The sequence below is a fragment of the Pleurodeles waltl genome, chromosome 8 (genome assembly GCF_031143425.1).
Source record: "Pleurodeles waltl isolate 20211129_DDA chromosome 8, aPleWal1.hap1.20221129, whole genome shotgun sequence".
Classification (NCBI taxonomy): Eukaryota; Metazoa; Chordata; class Amphibia; order Caudata; family Salamandridae; genus Pleurodeles; species Pleurodeles waltl.
In genome coordinates this window covers 1,169,377,362-1,169,403,734 of record NC_090447.1, presented here as the reverse complement: position 1 = coordinate 1,169,403,734, position 26,373 = coordinate 1,169,377,362, and the positions used below count along the sequence as shown (strand labels likewise).

General features: G+C 41.8%; 1 protein-coding gene across 2 annotated transcripts in view; it reads left to right on the top strand.

Moving 5' to 3' along the window:
• The window catches only part of COG3 (component of oligomeric golgi complex 3), a 291,820-nt gene extending 269,827 nt beyond the window's left edge, over window positions 1–21,993 (top strand). For both annotated transcript variants that reach the window (XM_069205406.1, XM_069205405.1), the window contains exons 22-23: window positions 19,255–19,353; window positions 20,348–21,993. In XM_069205406.1, the coding sequence (XP_069061507.1) occupies window positions 19,255–19,353; window positions 20,348–20,377 (129 nt within the window). In that variant the 3' untranslated portion in view covers window positions 20,378–21,993. The remainder of the gene's footprint in view (window positions 1–19,254; window positions 19,354–20,347) is intronic.
• Window positions 21,994–26,373: the final 4,380 nt, after the last annotated feature.

Here is a 26,373-nt window from a genome sequence, read left to right as displayed (position 1 = left end):
ACTGAAATTTTAAATCTATCCAGAACTAACCCAAATCTGTTTTACTCTTGGAAGCCATGATCGCATTAAAAACCAAAGTGTATGATAAAAATGGATACTATTTACCCTATCATCTCATGCTAAAGTCAGCATGTTTTGGCAATCTTCAAATTGCCCAAAGGATCAGCAGCCTTTATCCGGACATAAAATCTCCCACCATGGAACCTTGTCAGTAGAAGCTGTCTTTGTTAGCCCAGCTGCCCTATACAGAGATAATCAGTGACCTATTTGTGTCCAATACTTCCAGATCCGTATGCAAAATGAATTCCTAAGAATGCAAGATATTTTTCTCACATTAATGTGCTCCGGATAGCCTTACTCTGAAGCCGTGGTTCCCAACCTTTTGACTTCTGTGGACCCCCACTTTATCATTATTGGCGCCCGGGGACCCCCACTGAATCATTATTGGAATCTGGGGACCCCCCACTGAGTCATTACTGAATGCTGGGGGCCTAATCTGTTAATATTATTTAATTTCCTAAGCAGTCGCGGACCCCCAAGTGTCCCCGGACCACAGGTTGGCAACTACTGGTCTAAAGGAAAACATACAGAAAGGAAAATAATAATAAGCACAGACATTAGTCGCACTACCAAAAATATATAGAATCAAATGACAGATTCTCAAAACACATATATAAATGGATTGGCATTCTTTCTCCTTCTGGTCGTATCCGCCCATATAAAACAAGTGACTTTCACCCTCAATGCTGGAATTTGAAATCATCTATATATCAAGTGAATGAACATTGTTCACCTTTTTGTGTCACTCCATGCCAATCATGCATCCATGATCATGCTTATGCTATGTGCAGTTCAGTCTTACCCAGGAGTTGTAGCAGTCTTCCTTAACCTGGGGAATTCAAGGGGGCATCTATAGTAAAATTCTGGAGAAATATACAATACAATTGTTTTACTCATAGTTATTGTCAGCAGCAGTCAGTTCGTCCTGTTTACCAATTTGTGGGCCTTTAGTCCCCATAAGTGTTCACGTCTGCTGTCTGTCATTGTTTTGTATTAGCTCATCAAAAGATATGGTTAGATGGCATGGGTGGCTGTAGGTACACATGCTCTTTATACTCATACCATCTAGTGTTGGGTCCGGAGTGGTACAGGTTTTGTCTTTGAAGAAGTCTTACATGGAATAGAGTGACTACTCCTATCCGTGATATTGCACGTGGGCGTCAACTCCTTTGTTAGATTGTTTTCTCTCTGCCGTCTGGTTTGGAGGTGTGTGCCTCTGCTCCATGTCATTGACCCCATTCAGTTCAGTTTCTGTCTTTCTTTGTCTGTTCCAACTGTATTTTATTTGATTGTGCATTTCCATCTCTGCGCTTCCTATGTTTTTTGTTGGTTCTGGGTTCGACCGAGCATTGGTCTGGGCGTTAGTGCCTGTCTAGAGCCTACCTTCTGTGTGTCGCCGGCATTGACGGAAATAGTTCCCCGATGGAACGTACTCCATTTCTCTTCTGTCCTCAGTGACACGTTACGTTCCTGCACACCGACCAACACCTTTTTTAAACATTTCCCTCTCTAAAGACCACTGCCCGCCATCCTTCTTCTCCACCACCTCCTCTACTTCCTCCTACTCCACTACCTCCTCCACCACGATCCCCCTCCCCACTCCACCACGATCCCCCTCCCCACTCCACCACCATCCCCCTCCCCACTCCACCACCATCCCCTTTACAGAATACACTGAATGACACACCTCAAGGGCCACCACACTCTTAAACTGGTGGGCTAGGGGTCCCACCTGAAGATTCAGATCCATGGGATGCTAACAATCCAGTTCTCATCACTCCTGATGATCTGGATCTTTATCCTGCTCGCCCCTCCAGAAGATACTTCCTCATATCAACAATTAGTATCCATGACGAGGATCCGAGTTATAGTTACCTTAGGGCACGAGTTATAGTTATTTGAAATAACTGCTGCATTTCTATAGTTTGTACGAGTAAATTCAGAACCTATTACGTCCCTGTAATCTTTGTTTTTTTCAGTAAATATATGTACATACATATAAATATATATATATATATATATGTATGTGTGTACTGATGTATTTACATTTTGCATGCACATCTCTATTCCTACACATACCTTCCACTCTTTTCTCATCCCCCTGCGAGAAAACATTCTAACAATGGAGTTGAAGCCCATGTGGAATACCCCAGAGAGGAGGAGTCACTCGGTCCCGTGACTCGAAAGACTTCTTAAAAAAAAACAACTTGCACCACTTTGAACCCAACACTAGATGGTAGAAGTATGCAGAGCATGTGAATCTACAGCATTACATCCCACAAACAGTCTTACAGGGTACGTAATATAACCCTTCTGACAGCTGTCCACGCTACCCTGAGAAGTAAGTATTGTGTTTGTGTCCCCTGCCACAGTTGTACATATATGATCATTTACTTAACTGCTGTGCCCACAAGTATGTAGGGACCTAGCAATATCAACTCAGAGATGCCACCTGAAACATGATGGAATAACTCTTAAACTAATTGTAAAAGTTGCAGTTGGCCTGAAACTTCAGTGTAAATTGTGATTGAAAGCTCTCTTCAAACAACTACGCAGGTTCTCCACTTAATACTCCAAGGGACCAATGCTGCCAATTTGCGTTGGTGTTCCGTCCGCTGATGGCGTTCTATTCTGTTCATCTCACTTTTTACAGGCTGCTTGTCTGCATGCTGTTGAACGTTGTTAAGTGTAAGATGCTCTAAGCGTGAAAGCATATGGCTGCCATCTTAGTGGTATGGACTAGCAATGGCAGAGCAGCAGTACTTTTGTCGCACAAGAAAGCACCCTATCAATATGGGCATGCTTGTACCTCACTGATGGTATATCATACTGTTTGCCTACTTTCAGATCGCATTTAGCTATCTTCAAGGAAGTAACACAGTGCACAGCCTATTCATAAGACTTCATTCAAAAAGTGACAATCTCTTAATGGTCCACTTGGGATTTTGTTGACAAGTTGGTGTATAGTACCTGTTCTGACGGAACAACTATGATATCACTAAAATATTTTCCATCCACCAGGGAGTTCTTGTGTGTTAAGGCATGATCCCCTAAAACGAATCTTATCCATAGGTCAGTAGGTGCTAAGGGATTTCTTCATTCAAACCCACCAAATTAGTTTTCGAGGAATAAACCCAACATTGTTCCCTTCTTAATAACTGCACCATGCATTCTATAAATTCCTCATTGAGCTAGGGTTTGTCTGTAACTACCCAATGAATATCATTCTCTGAGTAGTGATCTTCAAAGAAGTGAGTAGTAAGTTTAGTGGAAGTGCGGGCACATTGGATAGTGCTCCTATGTTCACTTAGTTTTGACTTTTCCTCATGGTCATGCGAATATACTGCAACCCACAGAGGTACGTGATACAGTTAATCACCCTTTCAAAGTTACAGTTGGTGTGAGTATATAATTGCAATGGTGTGTTTAAACCTCTGCCAAGGAAGTGACCCATCACCAAGCCAGTACCCCACAGGGCCCTTGTAGGTTTTTTCTTTTTTTTTCTGTTCTATGTAAAGCGTAAGTAGTTCATCTTTTAAACTCTTGCTCTTCTTAAAGGAGAACATGGGTGGTGCAAGGTGTAAGCCATTACTGTTCAAAATTCTCCATTGTCTGTTCACAATTTTTTTCATCTTGATTCAGTGCTGTACTGTGTATTGTGACACAAAAGAGTTTGTCAGTTTCCTGTTTTTGTCTGCCTTAAATAAGGGCCTATCTGTAGTTGAAACATGCCCTTTTACATGCCGTAGACACAGCCTGTGTTAGGTAGCTCTGTTTTCTCAACTCACTCAATAGAACCTGTGCTTCCTGATCATAATCTTCTAGAGACATACATTTACGGTATGCCCTAAGAAATTGATCAACTGGAAGGTTTTCCCTCAATGCCCTCAGACGACAACTGGTGAACAAAAGAAGGCTTTTTTTATCAATTGGTTTGTGAAATACTTGTGTGCTGAGTTTACCACCTTTGGGTACAATTAGCATATCCAAAAATGGAAGATTTTTCTTAGTCATGGTAGAAGGAAATTTCAAAAACTGATTGCGAGAATTTAACCATTCGATGAATTATGTAGTCTCCATACTTTGCCAAATTAAAAGAATGTTGTCAAAAAAGAGCGTCCAGATCTTTATCTAATCACTGGATGGGTTGCCTGGTGAGTAAATGTGTTCCCTTTCTGAACCGTGGACGTAAAGACAAACTAAACTAAGCAAAGGTGCTTTCCATGGAAGTGATGTGGACCTGCTTTTAATACATCAAATTGAATTTAATGTAGCTCATAGTGAGAGCTATCCGGACAAAAGAAGATAAACTCTTGAGGGGCAAGGTAATTCCATGTCGCTAATTAAATCAACTACCCTCAAGGTCTCTTCCTGCAGAATACTGGTATATAATGATTTAATATCTAGAGAAATCAAACTTTCCAACTCATTGTCAAATGTAAGAGAATACAAGAGGTTTAACTCTTTGTTATCCTTGTGATATGATGGCATATTGACAACTAAGGGGCGTAGATGATAATTGCAATACTGAGAGAGTGGTTCTAAAACAGAACCAATGCCTGATACTAACGGTCATCCTGGGACAGGGGTTATCCCTTTGTGGATTTTGGGGATGGTGTAAAAATAAGGAAACTTGGAGTTTGTCTGAGCCAAAAAGTATGCCTCATTCTCAAACATCGACCCATTCTTGCGACCTTTATCAGTTTCTTTTGTGATCTCTTTCTGATTCTCCTGCATGGGATCTTTGTTGGTTTTAGTCTAATTTCTTGTGTCTCCAGTAATATTAGGCGTTGTTTGTTGTAATCCATTGTATCTTGAACAACAGTGGTGCCTTCTTTGTCTGATGGTTTTATGGTTAATTTCTCATTTAGTTTCAGCTGCTGTAGTGCTTTCTTACTGTTTTAGTTAGATTGTTGAAGGTGTCAACTTAATCGATTTGTAAAACTCTAACTCATTTATAATAGCCTGCTCAAAAGCAATTACCCCCGTAGGAACCTGTATCACACCTATCCCCCGTGGGTTCATCTCTGCTTGAAAAAAATACTTGAAATCTGATCTTCCTGAAAAAATCAGAGAGCTCACTTCGAAAGTTAAATTTTTAAACTTTATTTTTAGGGACAAAGCCCAGTCCCTTTTCTAAGTCCTGCTTCTAGATGTTTGTCAAATGAAAACTTGATAAATTCACAACTAGTTTGTGTTTTTGCTGGGGCTCATTATTTGGGCTTTCGTCAAGCTGGGGCTCGCCCTCTGAATGATATCTTCCCACTGCACTTTCTGATCTTTCTGTTTTTCATGTCACCTTCCTCGACACTGACCTAAAACGGCTGTTGGGTGTAGTATGGTTGGAACTGTGGGGGTAGGAAAGGTTGTGGTTTGGAAAGATAGCGCCATCCCAAAAGGTGGGTACCCAGTCCATGCTGGATATGGATGTGGTTGGAACATGGTCAGTGACTGAGTATATCCAAACAATCTATCTCTCCGTCTATTCCTGTTCCCACCCTTGCTCTCATTGCCACTGCTTTCATTGTCTGAGCTAGAGGACCACTGGCCTTTGTTAGGTCTCAAGAAATATTCTTCCTGATCCTTCATTTTGCTTTGTTGATTACGGTACTCCTTGGACATGTATGAGGTAAACTGTTTCCTAAGAGAAACGTTGATAATCTTTTTGTAGTTTCAAAATCTTTAACTGGGCGAGTTGTTCTTTCAATTCTCCCACCTCTTTATTGGCTTCCTTCAGTTTCTTTTTTGAGAGACTTGGGTATACCGTAATTCTAAAGAGATTCTCACATGTCTGTATTTTTATCAGTAGTTCATCTGACAAACATTTTGCTGTATTAATAATCATAATCAACCAGGCCATGCTTTGGGTTACTTCCTTGAAGACAGTTAAATGCGTTTCGAAAGTAGTGGAACAGCCTGAATAGCATTGGTGCTGTACAGGCATGCCCATATTGATAGGGTGCTTTCTTGCATGATGTGACTACTATCACTCTTCAGGTGGTAGTCCCTACCACTAATATGCCCCCCTTATGCTTTGACACATCTTCAGTGTAATGGTGTTCAATGTAGGTATGCACAAATACAGGCAAACCCTAAAAAAGGAGTCTAAGAGGAGTAGCACGCCATCTGCGGAGGGAACATCAATGCAACTTTACTTTCGAACATTGGAGTAGTAATTGGAGATTGTGCGTATTTATTGCCAGAGAGCTTACACTCTCAATTTATGCTGATGTTTCAGGCCCATTGTAACTTTTAAAATTATTTTAAGAGACATTCTATCATGTTACAGGTGGCATCTGTGCTTGACTTGATACTGCTGCCTGCCCGCATACTTGTGGCACAGCTGTAAAGGAAATAATCATATATGTAGAACACCTGTGAACAGGGACACACACACACTACTTTCTTTGGAGAGTAGCATGAACAGCTGTTATATCTGCTACGCAGCTAACACAAAACAATGATAGAGAGCAAAAGGGATGTTAACATTTATGGGGGATAAGGGCCTAACGCATCCTCTACTGAGCTATTACAAAGCAATGATAGACAGCAGAAAGGCCATGAACATTTAGGGAGACTAAAGGCTCACATCTTAGTAAACAAGACAAACAGACTGTTGCGAATATTAACTGTGAATAAAAGATTTATATCATATATTTCTCCAGACTGTGACTCTAGGGCAACACCTCTTTGTGTTCCTAGGATTAGGAATTGCTCATACAATTCCTTGGTAAGATTGAAATGCCTACAGCAAAAGCGTGATCCTGGATGTATGATCGGCACGGAGTGACACAAAAAGTCGAAGAATGTTCATTTACTTAGGATAAAGATGATTTCAAATTCCAGCATTGAGGGTGATCCTCACTTGTGTTATAAGGACAAATACCATCAGAAGTACAATGCCTATCCATTTGCATATGTTTTTTGTGGATCTGTCATTCGCTTGTATATATTTTTGGTACTGTGAGTAACGTCTTTGTTTATTATTATTATCCATTCTGTTTACCTTCATGAGGAAGCTCTCGAGCACACTAATGTGAGAGAAAATGTCTTGCATTCTTAGGAATTAATTTTGCTAGATGCATCCAGCAGAAGAAAAAGTTACTACCCTCGGTAACCATGTCTGTAGTGGATACATAATCTTCCCACAGGCACCTCATCGACCTCCTTCCTACCCAATGAGCTAGTGCTGTGTTTAATGAAATCCCAAAGTAGGCAGACATATTGTGTGCTGTATTTGCTGCTCTTGTGGCTTTCTCAGTTCTTTTCCACGCTAGTGGGGCAAGTGGGATGAAAAGCTATCAGCAAATGACACCATCACACTGGTGGGTGCCTGATATACTCCAGTGATGTTAAAACCATAGTTGGAGTTGTAGCTGGAGCCATGTGGCACTAGCTGGCTGTGCTGGGCAGTCCTGGCTGGGAAGAAAGTTTTCCGGACCAGTTTGACACATGCAAGGAGTATTCATAAGGTTAGGGATCTTTGGGAAGATTATATAGTCTTCTAAAATATAATTACAGAAGGTAAGCAAAGTTTTATTTTAAATATAACTGATACTAATGATTTTATGAATTATTCATATGAAAGACAAAAAGCAGATTATCATAATTATGTGGAAAGGAGCAACTGCAGTTTTACGCAGGCTATGAACATGCAGTGACTTTCACTTTGAGGCGTTACGTTCTTTTGTTATAGCAAACCTGTCATGTCATGGCATGGCACTCCATGATGTGGTAGACACTTGTGTACTATTTTGCAGGATTCTCACTAAGTTCAAGCATTTTCCAACATGTGTAGAGGAAATAGTTACCAGATGAGACTCCAGCCTACATGTATCAGATGTGTTTACTGATCTGAAAGTGATGTACTCTTACTGGAAGATCACCATAGTTACTGTCAGGAGGATGTCAAAAAATGGATTGTATATTAGAAGACTAATTATGCTTTAAGCTGGATTGAAAAAGAATGTTGGAAGCAGAATCCCTTGGTCAAATGTCAAGGTCTCCGGTCATTAATTGTTATCTTTCAGAGCAGTACATGAACTTGAGGAAAACCATGTTTGTTGTGCTTGAATAGCTCAGGTTGTTACCCGAGTGACCATAATCATGTTTCCTAAGTTCTACTGCCCCCCTTTTCTTTTACTTTTGCATGGTAGAGGTAGATTGTCTAGGTCAGTGATTCTTAACTTGTGGTTCGGAGACCTCTGGGGTCTTTAAAGCCTGCTCAAGTGGTCTGCGACTGCTTAGAAAATTAAATAATATTAACAGATTAGTAAAGTGTATATACATCAAAAAGCAAAGTTGAAAATTTCAAGACATTCTGTAATTGTGAAACAAGTTGAAGTTGGAGGTTAAAAATGTAGTATCCTCAGATTGATTCTTGAAAGCAGTGCAAGTGCATCAAACAGAATATAGTATGGATGATAGGTGACCTCAATTTAATTTAGAAAAGCGCCAACCTTCCCATTAAATTAAAAGTTTGGATTATTTTTCAACTTATTTGTAAATTAAATAAAATATTTAATCATTTCATGTTTAATGAACACTTTTTTCTGTCCTTGGCTCCCCGTAATGACTCCGTGAAGGTCCGTGGATGTCAATAATGACTGGGGTTCCCCTTGTTCCAGTAATAATTAAGTGGGTATCCACAGAAAAAAGGTTAAGAACCCCCTGCTCTAGATTTTTAGCCAGGGCACGTATAGTCTCTCCAGTGTATGTCTGTGTTAATGATTTTGAGGAATCTGAGAATTAACATTGACAATTTAACAGTTTAAAAAGGAGGCATGGCACATGCAAGCGATTAGAGTATTAGTTCAGGGGGTCAAATAACCCACCTCAAATAATAATCAAAATTCTTGTCAGGGTGAACAGTCACTAAATAAAGCTGTGCTTAACCCACTGGTACATTGGCACAGAGCAGACAGTCTTAACTTAGAGGCAACTTGTAAAGTATTTATACAGTGCACAAACAATAATGAGCTGAAAAACATATCAAGAAAAATCCCACATCAATTAAGAAAAATAAGTTGTGTCAGTGAACATTTTTACCTTCAGACTTGGTCTTGAGAATGGAATTCAAAAATCCTCAGTGAAGCAAGACAGCAGACTATGGCTGTAGAGAGCTCCGCATCTTCGGGTATCCACTGGATCAGGTCTCTGTGAAGCTAAGTTTAGGCAGGAAAGCTCCATACAGGTAAAATTTGAATTTCATGCAAAGAGAAGGTCCTTGAACCCAACAGATACTTTTCTTGGCCCTGCCTGCTGAAGATTTCTACCTTAGGTCTCAGTCACTTTTTTGAAGCTTGGATTTCTGCTGCTTGCTATAGCTGCAGGCTGTAGCTAAAGAAGGTTCTACGAAGCTGGACACTTTCTCCTTGTAGTTCTGCTGGATCAGATTCCAACTGTGGAGACAAACGTTAGCAGAACCTACCTGAATCCATTGCTCAGCAGCAATGCACCTTTGTCTGATCGGCTTACCTTTTTTTTTTCTTGTCCCCCGTCAGTTCTCAGCAAAAAGTTGGCAAAACGTTTCTAAGTGCCAGGCTTCAGAAAAAGTCAGATGGAGTACACTTTGCCACCAGCCAAGGCCCCAGGACCTTTGGGTCAAGGCTCACTCCAGCAGAGGCCAGCAGCTGGGTTCTGGGCAGATCCAGTTGGAACTGTTCAACTAGAAATAAATGAAGCTGGCCTCTTGGAGCTTGTTCTGTCCCTGTAGCCCAAACAGGAGATTGGTCTTATGACTCCTGGAGTCCACTTTTGTCCTGGATATTGAAGGGAGCAGACCCAGTCCTTCAGGGCTCCTTGCTGCTCTCAAAAGCAGGTCCAGTAGTGGTCCGAAGAAGATGCCTATGGTTGCCACATTTATGCCTGGAACTAGCCTGTGGGTGGGGGTGACTCCTAAATCCTCCCTTACTAATAGGGATACATTTCCCAGAGGTAAGCTACTAATGTTTGTAGCAGTTCCTGTGTGCCCTACTTGAAACCGTCCCACACTGCACCTTGCAATCTAGACCTTACATGGCAGAACCTCCCTTCTCCTGTGCACAGCTTCTATGCTCACTGTAGAGGTGTGACCCGGGAATGAGTAATATCTAGTCTGTGATCACTCAACACCAGTTCTCGGGGCAGCCCCACTCCCACTGGTTTTGGTGCAGCTAAGTGTCCAAGCAATTAAACAACTGAGGCACCTTGGCACTGAGCAGCTGATTAAACAAATAAGCAAACAAGCAGCTGGGGAGCAAAAGTAAAAAGCACAAAACATTTGAGCAGACAAGTAGGCTCAGAGCCCCGGTCACTGCGGGTAGGGCGTAAGCGGCGTCGTTAAGCTGGTGCAGCTTGCTTTTCAGCCAGGCGGATTCAGTGTGCACTCCTCAGGACAGTATAGCCGAATAGCTATTGCAGAGCTTTAATCTGGAGCACGCTCATGTCCCCCAGCCTAAGATATATGGAGAGAGGCAAGGTGTGAGGCAGCAAGAACAAAAACCAAGGAGATCGACTGGTGTTGTTGAGAAAGCTACCGGCAAAACAGATTTAAACATTAATAAATATATAATAATATAAGTAAGTAATCAGTCTGGATTCATTCACAAAGCTTCTGGAGTAAGACTGCTGGCATATGCCTTTTCAGGAGCAGAAGCAAGCGCTGAGGCCTTTGTCTGGGACAACAGCAGCTCACCCATTTGCACTAAAACCACTTTTACGATCACCTTTAAGATCAGCAAGAGGCTTGAAATCTCTGAGGCTGGTACCTGAGACACCTGAGATACCTGAAATACAGAAAGTACGAAAAATATGGAAGCTACAAAGAAATCTTAAGATATTTTGGGGTAACTGGAAACTGGCTCATAGAATTCTTTTCACATGCAGAGCCCGCACTAAAGCGAAAAGGCAGTCCATAAAAGTAAGGCTTTCCCATATTTGGGGCAAGCGTTCGGAAAGTTGTCTGAGGCCGTCCAACATGTCCAATATGTCTAATACAGAAGCTGGATTGGAAATTCAGGAAACTAAGGGATCTGAGGAGACTAAGGAAGACGTTGGATTGTCACAAGTCAATAGTCGCCTGTTAGTTACAAGGAAGGCTTTGGACGGAGCTACTGAACTCCGTAGTGGTACTGGAAAATTTATGGAACCGGAGGCTGACCAGCCACTGATATATGGGCCTAAGATTCAGACGGAATACAAGTCGTGCCCCAAGACTAAGGGAGTTTATGGCCCAGCCCTGAACACCAGAAAAACCTTTATACATAACTATCTTACAAGAGCAAGGGAAGGGATAGGAGGGACAGTGGAGAATAGTAAACCCTTGGATAGTCACGATCCACAGATCATTCCACAGATTGCTCCATTAATGGCTCCCTCCTTTGAGTTCTGTTCAGCTCCTGGATGAGATTTGGGAGCTAATGCAAATGAACTTCTAGAGACTTTAGGCAGGAAAGTGGTGATTTTCAAAAAGTAACTCTTGCAAAATATTTATTACAGATCTAACTTTACCAGTGAATTGGGTTTGTAAAAAATATTTTTAAAAGTCCAAGATTTACCTTTGTAGTTGATTCCTAGGCGGAGATAACATTATTGAATTTAATATTATATCCCAGAACTTTCCTGTGGAACAGCTAACCCTGCTACAATGAAAATACCTTTTAAGACCGTGTCATTGGAAGCACGTTTGTTCTGGGTACAAGAGGAAGAGCAAGTGCAGTCATCAGAGCTCTTCTTAGATCACAGAGAAGAAGTCCAGTCCCCTTCTATTTGTCCACAGGTCCAGAAGTGATATGAGTAGGGCACTGGGGGTACCACATTTATACTCAGTGTAAGCCTGTGAGTGGGGAACAATCCTTGCCACTCCCTAATCAATGCTGTAAATGTTCCACAGGTGACCTTTTCCGCTTTTGTAGTACTTCCTGAGTATTTTACTGTAAACAATGCCACAAGGCTCCCCTCTACTTAAATCCAACATGACATAACCTTTCTCCCTCTGGTCACACCTCCAAGAAATGTGGCTTTAAGAATGGGCAGACCCTTCCTTGTGGTCACTCCAAACCAGGCTTGGAGCGGCTACCCCCTTCTACTGGGTTTGGAGCCAAGCTGACTAAGATGACAAAGCTACGACTGCCAGTGACAGGGTAGACACCCCTTGAAGCTCAGGAATGGCTTGCAAAGCCTCCCAGGCCATCCTGCCTATGGAGGAAAAACACTTCTCCACACCCACGCCTTTGGTCCATTGTGTGGGAGCAATCCACATCTCACCATAGGGGAGCCAGTAAAGTGACATGGACACTTTAGGAAGACACATTTAGCTTGGGTAGAAAGGCATATTTGGTAAGGCAATAAAATTGGAACTTTCTAAAAGTGGCATTTTCAAAATGGTAATATAAACTCCAACTTTACCGTTATGTTGGATTTAAATTGCTGTTTTTCAGTCAATTTTCTGTGTGCTTACAAACAGAAATTATGCTTCATAAGTTGCTATACCATGGCCCTGTGCTTTCCTGTGAGAGAGCCAGTCTTTCTACAATGAAAAACGACTTTGTAGGTTTTTCACTGCCACAACATGTAAAACATTAAATATACATGTTTTGCTTGCCAAATACCCTACAACCAGTCCTTATGAGCATTTGGGGCCAGTCTTAGAGAGGGACTTGCAAATATTGAAAATTAAAGTTTAGGCCTAGCAAAAGCATTATTTTGCCATGTTGGAATGCCAAACTGCAAGTGCCAGCATGGAGACGTGTTTTACAGTGCTACTTTAATTTACACACCCTACATATATGTAATAGCATATATTAGGGGGTTATAAGTAAATTATATTATTTCTTGAACATACTTAAATAAATCAACTGTTTTTCAGTGTGCCCGCTACCAAGCATTGAAATATTGTTCACGGAATTATTTTTCTGCTCATCAAACAAATAGATACCTTTCCCAAAATCAGCCTTGATTTTTCATTAGCGCTATTCAAAAGGTCCTGCAGTTAGCAGCCCCTTACTTGGATCTATAAATGCTCAATGAAGTATGTTTCTTGCAGACAAATTAATGTTGTGTTAATAAATATAGTGTACTTAATTTGGTAGTTTGTGAAATTGCTTTGTTGTCTGAAGCCATTCAATTGTACTGATCAACCTTTTTAGAGAGTTGATTTGTCTATTTGCTACTCTTGTCAAACATCTTACTGATCAAGTTGTGGATACCCCTAGGCAGGTTTAAATGATGACCTAGTGTCCATCTGCTTTTAACTGCAGGAATTCCCAAGCGAGTTGGCGTGCAACCCCCCCACCCCATTTTCAGTAATTTCAGCCTTGGGAAATAAGGTCGTCAGGGCCTAACAAAGCTCAGGGAAGGGGGTCTAAGCACTCCTCCCTCCCCTGTCATTGGAAAAAAAAAAAAGCCCTGTGGGATGGGGTCCCCAAGGCTTAACAAGGCTCAGGCATGGTGGGCTCAAGGCTCTCTTCCCTATACCTGTAGTAGTGGCCCTGGGGATGTGGTCCCCAGGGCCCCAAAAGTCTTGGGATGGTGGCCACACGGCTCTCTCTCCCTTTAATTGTTGTAGAGGCCCTGGGGGATGGGGTCTCCAGGGCCTACAAGGCTCAGGGAGAAGGCCAAGTGGCCCCCTTTCCTCTTTATTTTATTGACTTTGGGGGCTTGGGTCCCCAGGGCCTAACAAGGCTTGGGGAGGGGAGACCTAATAAGGTTCGGCGTGTGGGGCTGCGTGGGTCCCTGTCCTCTTTATTTTATTGACCTTGGGTGCTTTGTCCACAGTGCCTAACAAGGCTGGGGAGGCATCTTGGGGGCACGCGGCCCCCTCCCCTTTAATTAAAAAAAAATCCTGGAGAATGGAGTCCCCAGGACCTATACATATTTGCTCCCACTCCCCTTCAATTTGAAAAAATGGCCGTGGGGATGGGGATGCAAGGGTCTAGCAAGGTTCGGAGAGGGGGGGCCTGACCTGGTGAATGGGGTGCCCAAGGTCTAATTAGGGTCTAGAAGGGGCCATGTGGCCCACTCCCCTTTAAAAAAAAAAAAAAAGTTGGGGTTCCCAGGGTCTAATAAGGCAGGGGAAAGGGGCCATGTGCCCCCTTCCCCTTTAATACATTTTAAAAAAGGCCCAGGGGGTTGGGGTTCCCCTCCCCTTCAATGGAAAACAAAACAGCCTTTGTGGGTGGGGTCTCCAGGGGCCTTACACGGCTTGTGGAGTGTGTGGCCAATGGCGTTCCCTCCGCTTAAAAAAAAAAAGGGATGGGGGCTTGTGGGTATGTGTCCCAAGGGCTTAATAAGGCTCAGGGAGTGGGGCATGTGGAACCCTCCCCCTTTAAGAAAACATAAGGTCCTCTGCCCAACCCCCTGCCGTGCACAGGGGGTATGGCTTTATGTATAGTAATAAAATATTTCTTTAGATTAAAAAAAAAACAACTAGAAATTCACTGTAAAATAAAGGTTAAAGTAATTTTATAGTTAGGTGAATTTGTCAGTGACATTAACTTTTTGAAATAAAAAAACACAAAGTCACCAGTTATAGTTAGAGCAGGTAACTACAACTTGGACCCCATCATGTACTGCTCACATATTACATAGACATGTTCTATGACATAATTTATGACATCGTAAATGCAATAATTGATTACATCACTGGCTGTGCCTCTGCTTCTCCACTCCACATGATGAAGTTGGTATACTCAACGTTGGTAATTTAAGTAACATACTAGTCCCTAGTGTATGGTACAAAATGTACCCAGTAAGTTAAATGGCAGCACATAGTGTCCCATCCTCTATAGTGATAGTGTAAAAGATGACTTCAGGCCTGCCATTGTAGCTTGACTATAGAAGTGTATATGTAAAAAAAAAAAGCACTATGTGACCTGTCAAAATAACCCATTTTCACAGGTCACAACCTCTTTTTTTTTTTCTTTTTTAGATATTAATTAGTCACCCCTTTATAGGCCTTAAAATCCACAACATGGGTGCATGGTATTTAAAAGTAGGACATGTAGAAATGTATTATTGTTAACACGTCCTTACAGTGACCAGCACCCAAACGCTATTTTTCACTGTGACAGTTCTAGCTGTCCTTTGTAGAAAACCAGAGTACAGATTAAAATCCTAACTGTAAATCTGAAATATTCAAAATTGAAGTCAGATTGTAGTCAATATTAAGGGAAAGTGGCTTTAAGAAATTTGCATTTTCCCTGCCTAAAGTTGATGGAGGCTCATTTTGCATTTGCTGTTCCACCACAGCCAGCCAATAACTAGCATTTCAATGGGTGTCAAATTGGTGTTAAACACTTCCCAGTAGAAAACAGTATGTTGAATGGGCAAAGATGATTCTGAACTTCCCAGACTATGCAGGGTGGAGCATGTGGGCATCTTTTTTGGCACAGCAATGTTGAATCCTGCTTGAATGTCAAGTCCTGCAGGACAGGTTCACTAGATTTCATGTAACATTTTGGGGAACACTTGAAAGGAAGGGAAACTGGATGCCAAAACACTTTTTGTGTATCCGCTATTTAGTTGCTAAAACCTCCACTTGTGTTCCATCAGATGTCTGTTTCTTAGTTATATGTATAACACTGGGGGCATCCTTGAAAGGAAAGGAAAGGAAACAAGATGCCAAAATAATTTCTTTGTATCTAACGCCTGGCTGCTCTTCTACCAGACTTCTGTTTCTGAGTTTTAAGGTGGCATAGTGGCTACCTCAAAATTGGATTTTGGTGCTAGGTGTGAGCGGATGCTAGGATTACCACAGTACACTCCCCGCAAACACCCTCAGCACGCAGAGCCCAAGTTTAGTGTGACCGAAGACTTTTGCCACCTTGAAAGTGCCCAAGGTGTCTCCTGAGAACTTTTTCCCCATTCGTTAAGGCATGTCCAGGAATCATTCCCACACACTGGCTTGCGCCGGACATAAATGTGGCACCTTAAGGCAGTTTCTGGACCTAAGGAAGAATGGAAAAGAACTGGACCTGTGCTCTCTAACGGAGTGGAACCCAGAAGGACTGGACTTGCCCGCTCTTGTATCGAGGACAAACATGGAATCTCCTGTTGAAGTTACATGGATACATAAAACTATAAGAAGTCCTTCATGCAGCTAGCCAGTTGATTGGTGGCAACTGGAACTGGACTGGACCCAAGTCGGGGGCTCTTCCTGACAATGAGTTCTAACTGCCTTCCCTGAGGTCAAGAGAGACTTTAGAAGTATTATCATGTGGTGGATTTGGACCTAAAAGACAATGCCAGAAGGTAAAATCTTTGACCAAGACAAACCCGATTGGCGTATCCGACCTATGCTCCATCACAGTTGGCCTCAAATTCCACCTAGGTCCCAGTCTATGCAGCTGTTGACCATCATTGGCACTTTGCACTTGTTGGTGCCACTCCTGCTTCAAAAATTCTAATTCATATCTCTGGTTCCCCTTTTGCAGTTTTGTCATTTTGGTGATATTTTCTTTATGAAATATTACTCCTCATTTCAGTTTGGGATTTTTTTTTGCTTTGCATTTCGACTTTAATACTGTTTTTGGCACTTCATCAATACTTTCACATTGCCCTAAGTTGTCAGTCTAGTCTGTGTCATAGCTACCAGGGAGTTGAGCTCAAGTTACATTTAGTGACTTTGAGGGTTCTCAGTGACAAGGGTTGCGATTATTCCATGAGGTGGGTAGTCAACTGCCCCAGTTAATCATACAGTTTGTTGCAACCATCTATAGAAATTGAGATAATGCCTTTTCTGTTGTTGCACTGTTAGTGCAGTGTGCCCATGGTTTATAGAAAAGTGCCCCTCCAATTCGAATATAGCAATATTATCACGAGTCACTCTACGTTGCTGATTTTTCACATCGTTTTTTTCCACGTTTCTTAATATTACCCAGTTTGACATGACTTAACTCCATTTAAGTACTTTAATTATGATTAATTGTACTGCTCACAATTGCTCTCCACTTATTTTCACTAAGATACTTGTGAATGTGTTTCTATGATAGTTTATTTGGTATTGTGTTTAAAGATTAAAAAAACTAAATGGCAAAAAACGGACATCCAGGTAAAATGCTTGCTAATGCATTAAATCAGCCAAAACACTCTTTTTTTCCCCATGATCACACATCAATCAAATAAGCAAAAAACTTACAAAACGACTGAGCCTCCTAATCTATCACAGTACGATTAACAAAAAAACGTAAAGCTCCAAACGCAAAGCCAGAACCAAACCACTTAACCATAGAATTAAAAAAATTATCTACCTGCTTCTCAATAGTACTAGATATTTTAAGAAAGGTCAGATTTCCATGGATTATATTTCTTTATTTCCTTCAGTACCCCAATTACATGAACTTTCCCTCAACATCTGTTATAACATTTTGACCATTTGGGAAGGAGGGCAATAATAACCTGAGCTGCTGTTTACAATTGCGTCAGTCAAACTGCTGCAGCCACTTTCCGACTTACCCCCTCCCCAATTCATATAAATGTATCTGATGGAAGTGGCAGAAGCATGCAGAAGTCCCATGTAGTCTCTTGTGCACCTTTACATGATAGGCAAGTATGTTGCAGCTGAAAGATGTGGTAGCTGACAGCGTCGAGGTTTACACATAGGACACTCCTGTGCTCACTAGAAACTCGATAATAATTGTATCCTGCCCGTGACCCCAAAATAAGGAAAACAGGAGACTAGCGGATGCATGGAGCCAAGGATTGAAATGACTTCCTATTTAAACATGTTTTTATTGAAAGGATTATTCCATTAAAATATTTTCTATTCAAGAGGATAATCCTTTCAATGCGAAAACATTTACATTTTAAGCTTTGAAATGTTAACAAAACTTTACATTTGGTTCTCAATCAGTCCAACAATGACCAGTATTAAGGATGTATAACATTATTAATAGTGGTCCTCCTTGATTATATACACCGTTACAGGTCATGGATGCAGACTCTGGCTTCCCTCAGGCATCGCAGGAATGCCCAAGATGCGGACTTGCTGAAGCCACCTTTTTCCATATGACCTGGGAATGTCCCCCAGTTATGAATGCATGGCGTGACATAACATTAATGGTAGCTGAATGGTTGGAGGTACCCTTGTCCCCTACACCTGAGTCATGCCTACTAGGGATCAGGGAGCGACCCAAATGACGGAAACAGGTACACTGATGTGTAGATTTAGCATTCGTGCTATACAAACGCCTGCTAGCAATGCATTGGAAGGCACCTAGCGCACAGAATACACATCAGTGGAAGAGAGACCTGATAAGCTGGGCACAAGCTGAGGCACAAACATTGCAATCACTCCAAGACAGAGGGGTCCAGATCAAGGACATAGTTACATGGAACTCTTTCATTGTCAACTTGGAGAACAAAGACAATACACGACCTCCCTGAGTAACCGGTACGACAAAACAATACGACAGGGCTGTCAGGGAGCACACATAAGTGGAAGCACTGATCACATATCTCAGGAGACGTAGCACTGTGTGAACACTCAATTGAATAACGCAAACAAGAGTGGCACGACGATGAGGGGCTATAGCAGGAAGCAAGTCGCAGACATATCAAGCCCAAACTGAAATCACATGAAGATTGATGGCTTTTGGGGGGGGGGGGGTCTTCTTCCTCCCCCCTATCCCCCCTGCACCCATTTGCTGCACCTATGCGACTCCTGCGCTCGAGCTACTGCAGGACGAATGCGGCATGCCCCCTCTCCACTAGGTGAGGGGCATCTATATTAGGGAGCGCGAACACCCCCGAGCGGTTCCCCCAACTACCTCTATTTTTCTATTTTTCCCCTCTGTATTTTCCCTCTTTTCATTGTTTCTAAGTAATTTCAGCTGTTTGTACATGTAGCAATCCACATTGCCGTGAGTGTAAAAAGATATGTAAGCGCATACTGATCTGGAACACACAACAAGTATGTAACTGATTATATTCGGATGCACAACTGTATTTTTTCACTGACTGAAAGCAATAAAACAGATTAAAAAAAAAAAAAAATGGATGCAGACTCTGGCTTTATTCCAGGTTTTATTAATAGTACGCTAGGTGTTTGAGAATCCTGTGGGGAAAGAGTTGCAAAGTAAAGGTAGAAATATTACATCAGGCCCTTTGTTATAATGATCATCTCCTGCTTCTGCTGTACTGATCTGCCCTTACGAATTTTGTGTTCTTTCAATGTCGCCATCAATTAAACACCTATATCCTTTTTTTCTCTTAAAGAATAACATTCAACACGTTTTCCAAAGAATCCATTCGATGCTGAAGGAGGAATTCACTAATGAAGATTTGCAGATTATTGCTTGCCCCTCAATGGAACAGGTAAAACCATATATTATTTACAGTTGGGTTTAGAACATAGTATGTGTGTTAAATTTGGTTACTAATTTATCTCAAGTTTTCTGGCATACAATGCATTCTCTGTTTTCGTTGTATGTTTCCTGTTTTATTTTAAACAGGAAAATGTGTTGAAAGCAGTATTGCTGAATATTGTTGTATTCTAGAATATACTATAATAATTACTATTACTAAAATAGGAGTGTTTAAACTACTACTGGACGTATTATGGTAATAAGAGCCAAACAGGAAAAGTAAATTTCTCGAAAATGCTTGAGGTGGAGAAACATTATGGTTAACAGCCCAAACCTTAGAAACACTGATTTCACAAGTTATGAATAGGTATGAAACCACAATTGTACCCCGCCGCAACTGCCATGTCCTTCAAACATGTTAAGTGCCCTTGGCCACAATACCCATTGGGCAAGGCTGTGACCTGCAGACACACACCTTAACCCATATCTATGTTCTTTGCCCACTAGCACTCTTCAGAATTAGTGTGTGAAAAATGTTGCAGGTTCCCAACTTTGGTATGGGGCTATTTGAAAGACCAAACAGTTGACAGAAAAGATTAAGAATCTACGAAAGCCGATGTTCTCACTGGCACCTATCTTTCTCTTAGACATGGTGATAATTGGACCGGTGTTCGTGTTTAAAACAGTCCATGTCTGAGTCCAACGTTAGTTTTACACCAACCCCTCTCAAGCATCTTCATGTCCTATCCATACTTCTTCAGGGCTTCCTGCCTCCGATATAAAAGTCCTAGATCTTGGCATAGGTGGGAAAAAATATAACAATGATCCAAATAGATACTTTAGTAACTCTCTGGATGATGGCTCACTTCTTATGCTGGAATGGACACTGTTTCCTCAAGGGCCTTGCCAAAATGTTTTCTTTGCTTTTTTGGAAATGTTCACTCATGATGTTGATTTATGTGCAAACAGCTTTTATGTAATTTATTTACATTTGTATCTTTCAGGTGAATTTGCTTTTATCCATATCCAAATAGGCCATGAGCGTTGCTTCTAGACGTCTATGTTACATGCTGTGTGGCAGCGAAGATCAAATGCAATGGAGCACCATCAAGTAGTTGCCTTTTCAGGCCCTCCACAAAAGATGTGTTTGGCTCAGCCACAGAAACTTTTGCATTTGGCTGGGTTGGAGCATGCCAGTGCTATTTGGCTTGCACTTAAAGCAGATCTACAGCGTCCATCATTTCAGTTGCCCAGTTATCCATTCAGAATTAAATGTTTTATCGGGGTTAAGTTGCAAGTGAACACCTTTTGTGGAGAGTGCAGTGTGCTGAAGATATACCAAAACAGCGGTATTCTAGACTGAAGGAAAAGGGAAGTATATCATGGTGACTAAACAGACTGAAAGGAAAAGTAGGGCAAGCTGTTTAAACATACTGCTGAATTTTAGATGGATCTTATAGGAAAGTACATACATGTGCTTTAAATTAATCCCATAACCTAATTGTTTCTGTTTTCTTTGTTTTACGATTTGGAAATCCAAAGAGAGCCCAATGTTGTGTGAACATTCAAACCTGCAGTGAAAAAAACATTGGGATCTTGAGATAGCTGGCTTGCAGTGTCTTAGCTAAGCAGAGCAAAACTACTATAATGCAAACCAGGTTTGAGATCGAATTCAACTCGATATTTTGGAGAGAAAAAAAAGGTGTCTCAACTTTTTTATCGTATGAAATTCGTTACTTGGTGATAAAAGTAATTCTCCACTGGGGACTAATCTGCCTTTCACAGTATTAGCTACGATAAAGCATTACTAATTCGCTTCAGTAGATTTTCAGCTCGCACTCAGTTGTCAAAAATGACATGAACATATCAGTCTTTCTAAGTTTTCCTGTCTTCCTTAACATAAATATTACTGAGCAGGCTGCTGTTGACACTTATATGTGTATTTGCTTCTTGAAACATAGAAGGTCCAAAGCGTGTCCTTTTGCACAGTCATCTTTGGATTGCAAATTAATCACATAATTGAAATTCCCTTTTTGTATTTTGATCTTATGAGTTGGTTTTAAGGGTCTCCTAAACGAGGATCAATGCTGACCTTTCAGGATTAATGTAGCAAACCTGACAGACTGGAACTTATTGAGTAATGAACATCCCAAAAATAAGAATTCAGTCATACTACGCTTCAGGAATCGAAAAAATTGAAATATTGCACCCTTATGCCATGCACTTATTTATGTGGACTTTAGTACAAATGGATGGACTACATTAGTATCCAGTGCCTTGTAATATATGTAAATGTGTTCCATTGTATGGTTTCTGATTGGGATGGTCTCTGTATAAAGCGTAGGTTATTTTAATGTACTGTACAGGGAAAGGTGGTATGTGGGCTATGTTTAGCAAGAGTCATTTAATGTGACAGAAAGTTATGTAGTCTCGAACTAAACATATCTGAAATCACTTTATGCAAAGCTACAACTGAAATGTAAAATAATTGGTGAATCCGGATTTATTTCTACATGTACAGATTCAGTGTTTCTTTGTAAAGCCAATATTGTACATATTTTCAAAGATTAATTTAGGATGCTTTATATTCTCTGGAGAATCCTACAGTTTTATTAATAAAGGTTTTTTTTAAATAAAGGGTTCGCTTTCTGACATTCTGAGAATGTTTATTTTCACATTTTAAAATCCTAAAGTTGTTACCCTTGAATACAACCCTTGATCCACGACTACCATTTTTACTTCAGCCTTCATTCTCCAGCTATGACTGTGATGAAATCAAATTTACTGATACACCTTCCAGGTAAAACCATGGTCATGGTGACATTTGCAATGGAAACTGTTTTGCAATTTTATAGAAGCATCCTTTAGTTTAGTTACATTTCTTCTTTTGTGATGAGTGCTATTTCTTAGTAATAGCTAAGATTTATGTATGTACATTTGAATTTAGTACTAAAACTATAGGATATGCAAAGACTAGTCTGAGAAAAGACAGCATAATAATGGAACGTTCTTAAGAGAACACACTGCAGTCACTCTATAAGAGAAGGGACCTAGAAAGCTAAGCCAGTGTCATGAGGAGAGATCAGCCTCGGCAGTCAGTGAGTCAACCTTTGATGCCAGCAGGTGCAAAAGAAGAAAAGAAGAGGGAAGAGGAGCCGAAACGCAAAGAACCTACAACTTCGAAGAGGAAGACCCCTTTGACTGCAAAACCAAACAATCACTTGAGATTGAACAGCAGAAGCCCTGGCTTGAAGCTAAGTGGGCAGCGCTCCTGCAGCGGGAGTATGCGTGCAATGGCTCCTTAAAAGGACTCCACATCCCTCTGAAACCCTTGAAGTCAAGGGAGATGGGGCACGACTGACCCCAATTTAGAATTGCAAATTCGAACACACTCCACCGATATGGGCACCAATAATGGGAGGAGATACAATGCCTCATTCAATACCTTCCAGAGGAGTTTACAAAGGAGGCTAAGGCAATGATCCAAGAGGGCAAGAATATTGGCAACTCCTACCTCAAGTCAGCTTTGGAAGTGGAGGATACTGCCAACAGACAAATGTGCACAGGTACCGCCCTGAGAAGGCATGTAGGACTAAGTCTCTGAGTTCGAGGTGCAGACATTGTGATAAACATGCCTTTCACATGGAAAGCCCTCTTTGGAACTGTTGTAGATAAGGCTCTACAGCAAATAAAGAAAGACAGCCAAAGCTAGGGGGCTTTGCTGTTCAGGAGAGGAGGACAACCCAACAGGAGGCCAGCAGGCAAGGAAGGATTCTCACCAGCCCCACAACAGCAAGGCTTCTGTCAACAGGCCACACATCAGCCCACCCATCAGCCCACCCAACAACAGTGTCTACACCTGATGAGACAGCCCTTTTGCTGAAAACTGAAAGGTAGAGGCCAGTCCACAATAGTGCAATGGGGTGGGGGAAGTGATCAGTGGGACAAATTAATTCTCTGTGTCAACAACCCTGCCATATAACACCAGTGGGGGGAAATAGGAGGATTCCTCCAGGAGTGGAGGTCATTCATCTCAGAAAACTTGATTTTAAACATAATAAGACATGGTTGCTGCCTAGAAGTCACAAGACCCCTCCACCCATTCCCCCATAGAAAAGACCATTAAGGGAGGAAGAACTTCTACAATTGTGGCCAAAGGTCAACTAATTTTTCACACAATGAGTCATACAAAGAGTCCCCCCAGGGAGACAGGAAAAGATGTCTAATTGGTGTACTTCATAAGTACCAAAACAAGGCTTAACACTGAGACCAGTAATAGACCTCAGATGCTTAAACTAGTTCAAACTCTGCACTTTAAGATGACAATCCTAAAAGAATAATCTCTCTCCTAAGGATGGGTGATTACATGGCCAACATAGACCTAAAGAATTCCTACCTACACATAACAATGACTCAGACACAAACGGTACTTCAAATTAGTCTTAGAGAAGGTACAATACCATTACAGAGTGCAACATTTTGTTATAAAATCAGCACCAATGATTTTCACATAATGCCTAGCAACAGCAGCTTCATACCTGAGAAGACAAGGGCATACATGTTCACTTACACGTAGACACTGGCTGATGAAGGCAAACTCAAGGCAGAGGGGCCAACACAACATACATCGCTATGCTACAACAGCTCGGCTTCACCATAAACCATGGGAAATCATCCACGCACTCAGAGCAGGTGAAAGTATTCCTGGGTGCAACACTGGACTCAAAGACAGAACACTCCCACCCAGTCTCTACACAGACCAAAGCAATAACTGAGCAAATGTGCTCCTACTACAAGGGTCAGTCTCTGACAGCGAGGACTGTCGTGAAGTTAATGGGCATGATGGCATTGTGCATCCCCTTCATACCGCAGGCAGGATTACATGTGTGAGCTATTCAGGAATGGCTCTGCAATAATTGTCCACAACCGCGGGGAGCTGGGAGGATCTAGTTGTTTACTGCAAAGGTTCAAAAGAAGGTAGAATGGTGGAACGCAGTGAAAGTGGGAATAGGGATATCCTTCAACTTAGCAGCTCCCACAGTGACCATAACAATGTATGCATTCCACAAGGGCTGGGAAGCCCAGTTTGACAATCTGAATGTCAGAGGACAAACTTTCTAGAACTCAAAAAAGTCTTTCTAGCACTGAAAGCCTTCCAGGCACAGGTAAGGGGACAGACCGTGCTGATCCAGATGAACAACACTACAACAATGTTTTACCTCAAGAAATAGGGAGGACCGAAATCATTCCCACTGTAAAAACTAGCAGAGGAGATATGGAAGTGGACGGAACGGACCTAGTAATAATGCACCTCCCAGAAAATCAAAATACTGAAGTAGATAGAATAAGCAGTTAAGCAAACATGTCCCACAAGTGTGAGATAAAACAAGAAGTGCTGGACGGTGTGTTGAGACCCTGGGGCTTGCCAAACATAGACTTATTCTTAGGCCCAGAAAACTTAAAATGTCAAAACTTTGCGTCCAGATCTCCACACCACCAGTCCAAAAGGACAGCTGTGTCGGTAAACGGGTTTGGAAGATTTGCATATGCCTTTCTGCTGATTCTCCTGACCCTAAGAGTGCTGGTCAAGGATGTCACTCATACTCATCTCCCCATAATGTGGCAGACAGACATGGTAGTCGGACTTACTAGAGATGTCCAGAGGACAGATCATACCCAAAAGGGCAACACATGACCTGCTTACAATGCAAGACAGGAGAGTATGCCATCCAGAGCTAGCCACACTTAACTCTTAGTACGTAGAGTTTGGGCACCTTTGGCTTCCCCCAGGACAATAGAATTCCTTAAGGAGGCAAGAAAACCAAGCACATGGAAGTGCTATATAGCCAAATGGGTCAGATACATAAACTGGTGCCAAGACCATGAAAAGCTAGAAGCAAGGACAGATCACAGTTCAGCGCTAACATACCACACCCATCTACTGGACAGCAGTCTGACCTACGCGTCATTATAGGTCCACTTACCCGCCATAGTCGCATACACCAGAGGAACGACATGGAACAACTTCTTTCCACAGCCAGTGGTGAAAAGATTCCTGGAATGTTCAAAAAGGGTGGCACCACCAAGATCAGCACCAACACCAATGTGCAACTTCAACTTGATACTCTCAGAGCTGATGACAGAACCATTTGAGTCCATACATAAAGCAGAACTGAGATTCCTAACACTCCGAGCTGGCTTCTTAATAGTCATCACGTTGCTTCACAGGGTGAAGGTGCCAAGAAGCCCTCACCATCCTAGAACCATACCTTCAAATCCACAAGGTTGTACTAAGAACATCCTCGCAGTTTCTACATAAGGTAGTATCACAATTCCACATCGGCCTGAGCATCTTATTACCGGCCTTCTTCCAAGAATGCATGTCAGAGGTCGAAAGGGCACTGCACATAATGGATGTGAGGAGAGTGCACTTGCACTTCCTACAAGAAACAAAGGCAATGAGAAAGGGGAACCAACCCTTCATCCCCTTCGCCAGGGCAAGCAAGAGTACACTAGTGAAGAAAAGGACCTTTGCACAGTGGATAGTGGAGACAATCCAAACCTGCTACACAAAGGCAGGGAAACTTTGTTTACTCGTCCCAGGATGCACTCAACAAGGAAGAAGAGTTTCTCCATAGCATTCCTCGCAAACATACGCATTAGGGACATCTGCATGGCTGCAACATGGTCATCCGCACACACTTGCTTGAAACGCTACTGTGTGGACATCTAGATAAACAAGGCAGCACAGGTGGGACAAAGAGTATGCCACCTGCTTGCCAACTCAGCCACATTTTAACCCCTCCTCCCCCAGGAGGCAAATATCACTATGTAATCAATGTATGACACATGAATTCAGAAAAGTATTCATGTTGCAAAACAAAATGGTAACTTACCACTAGGAGTAGTTTTGCAGCTTGAAGAGTTTGCTGGATTCACATGCGAGCCACCCGCTTCCCAGGAAATGTGGGGGAAGAAACAAGCGAGGTGAACACCATTTCAAGAAGAAGGATAGTTCCAACTGACACAG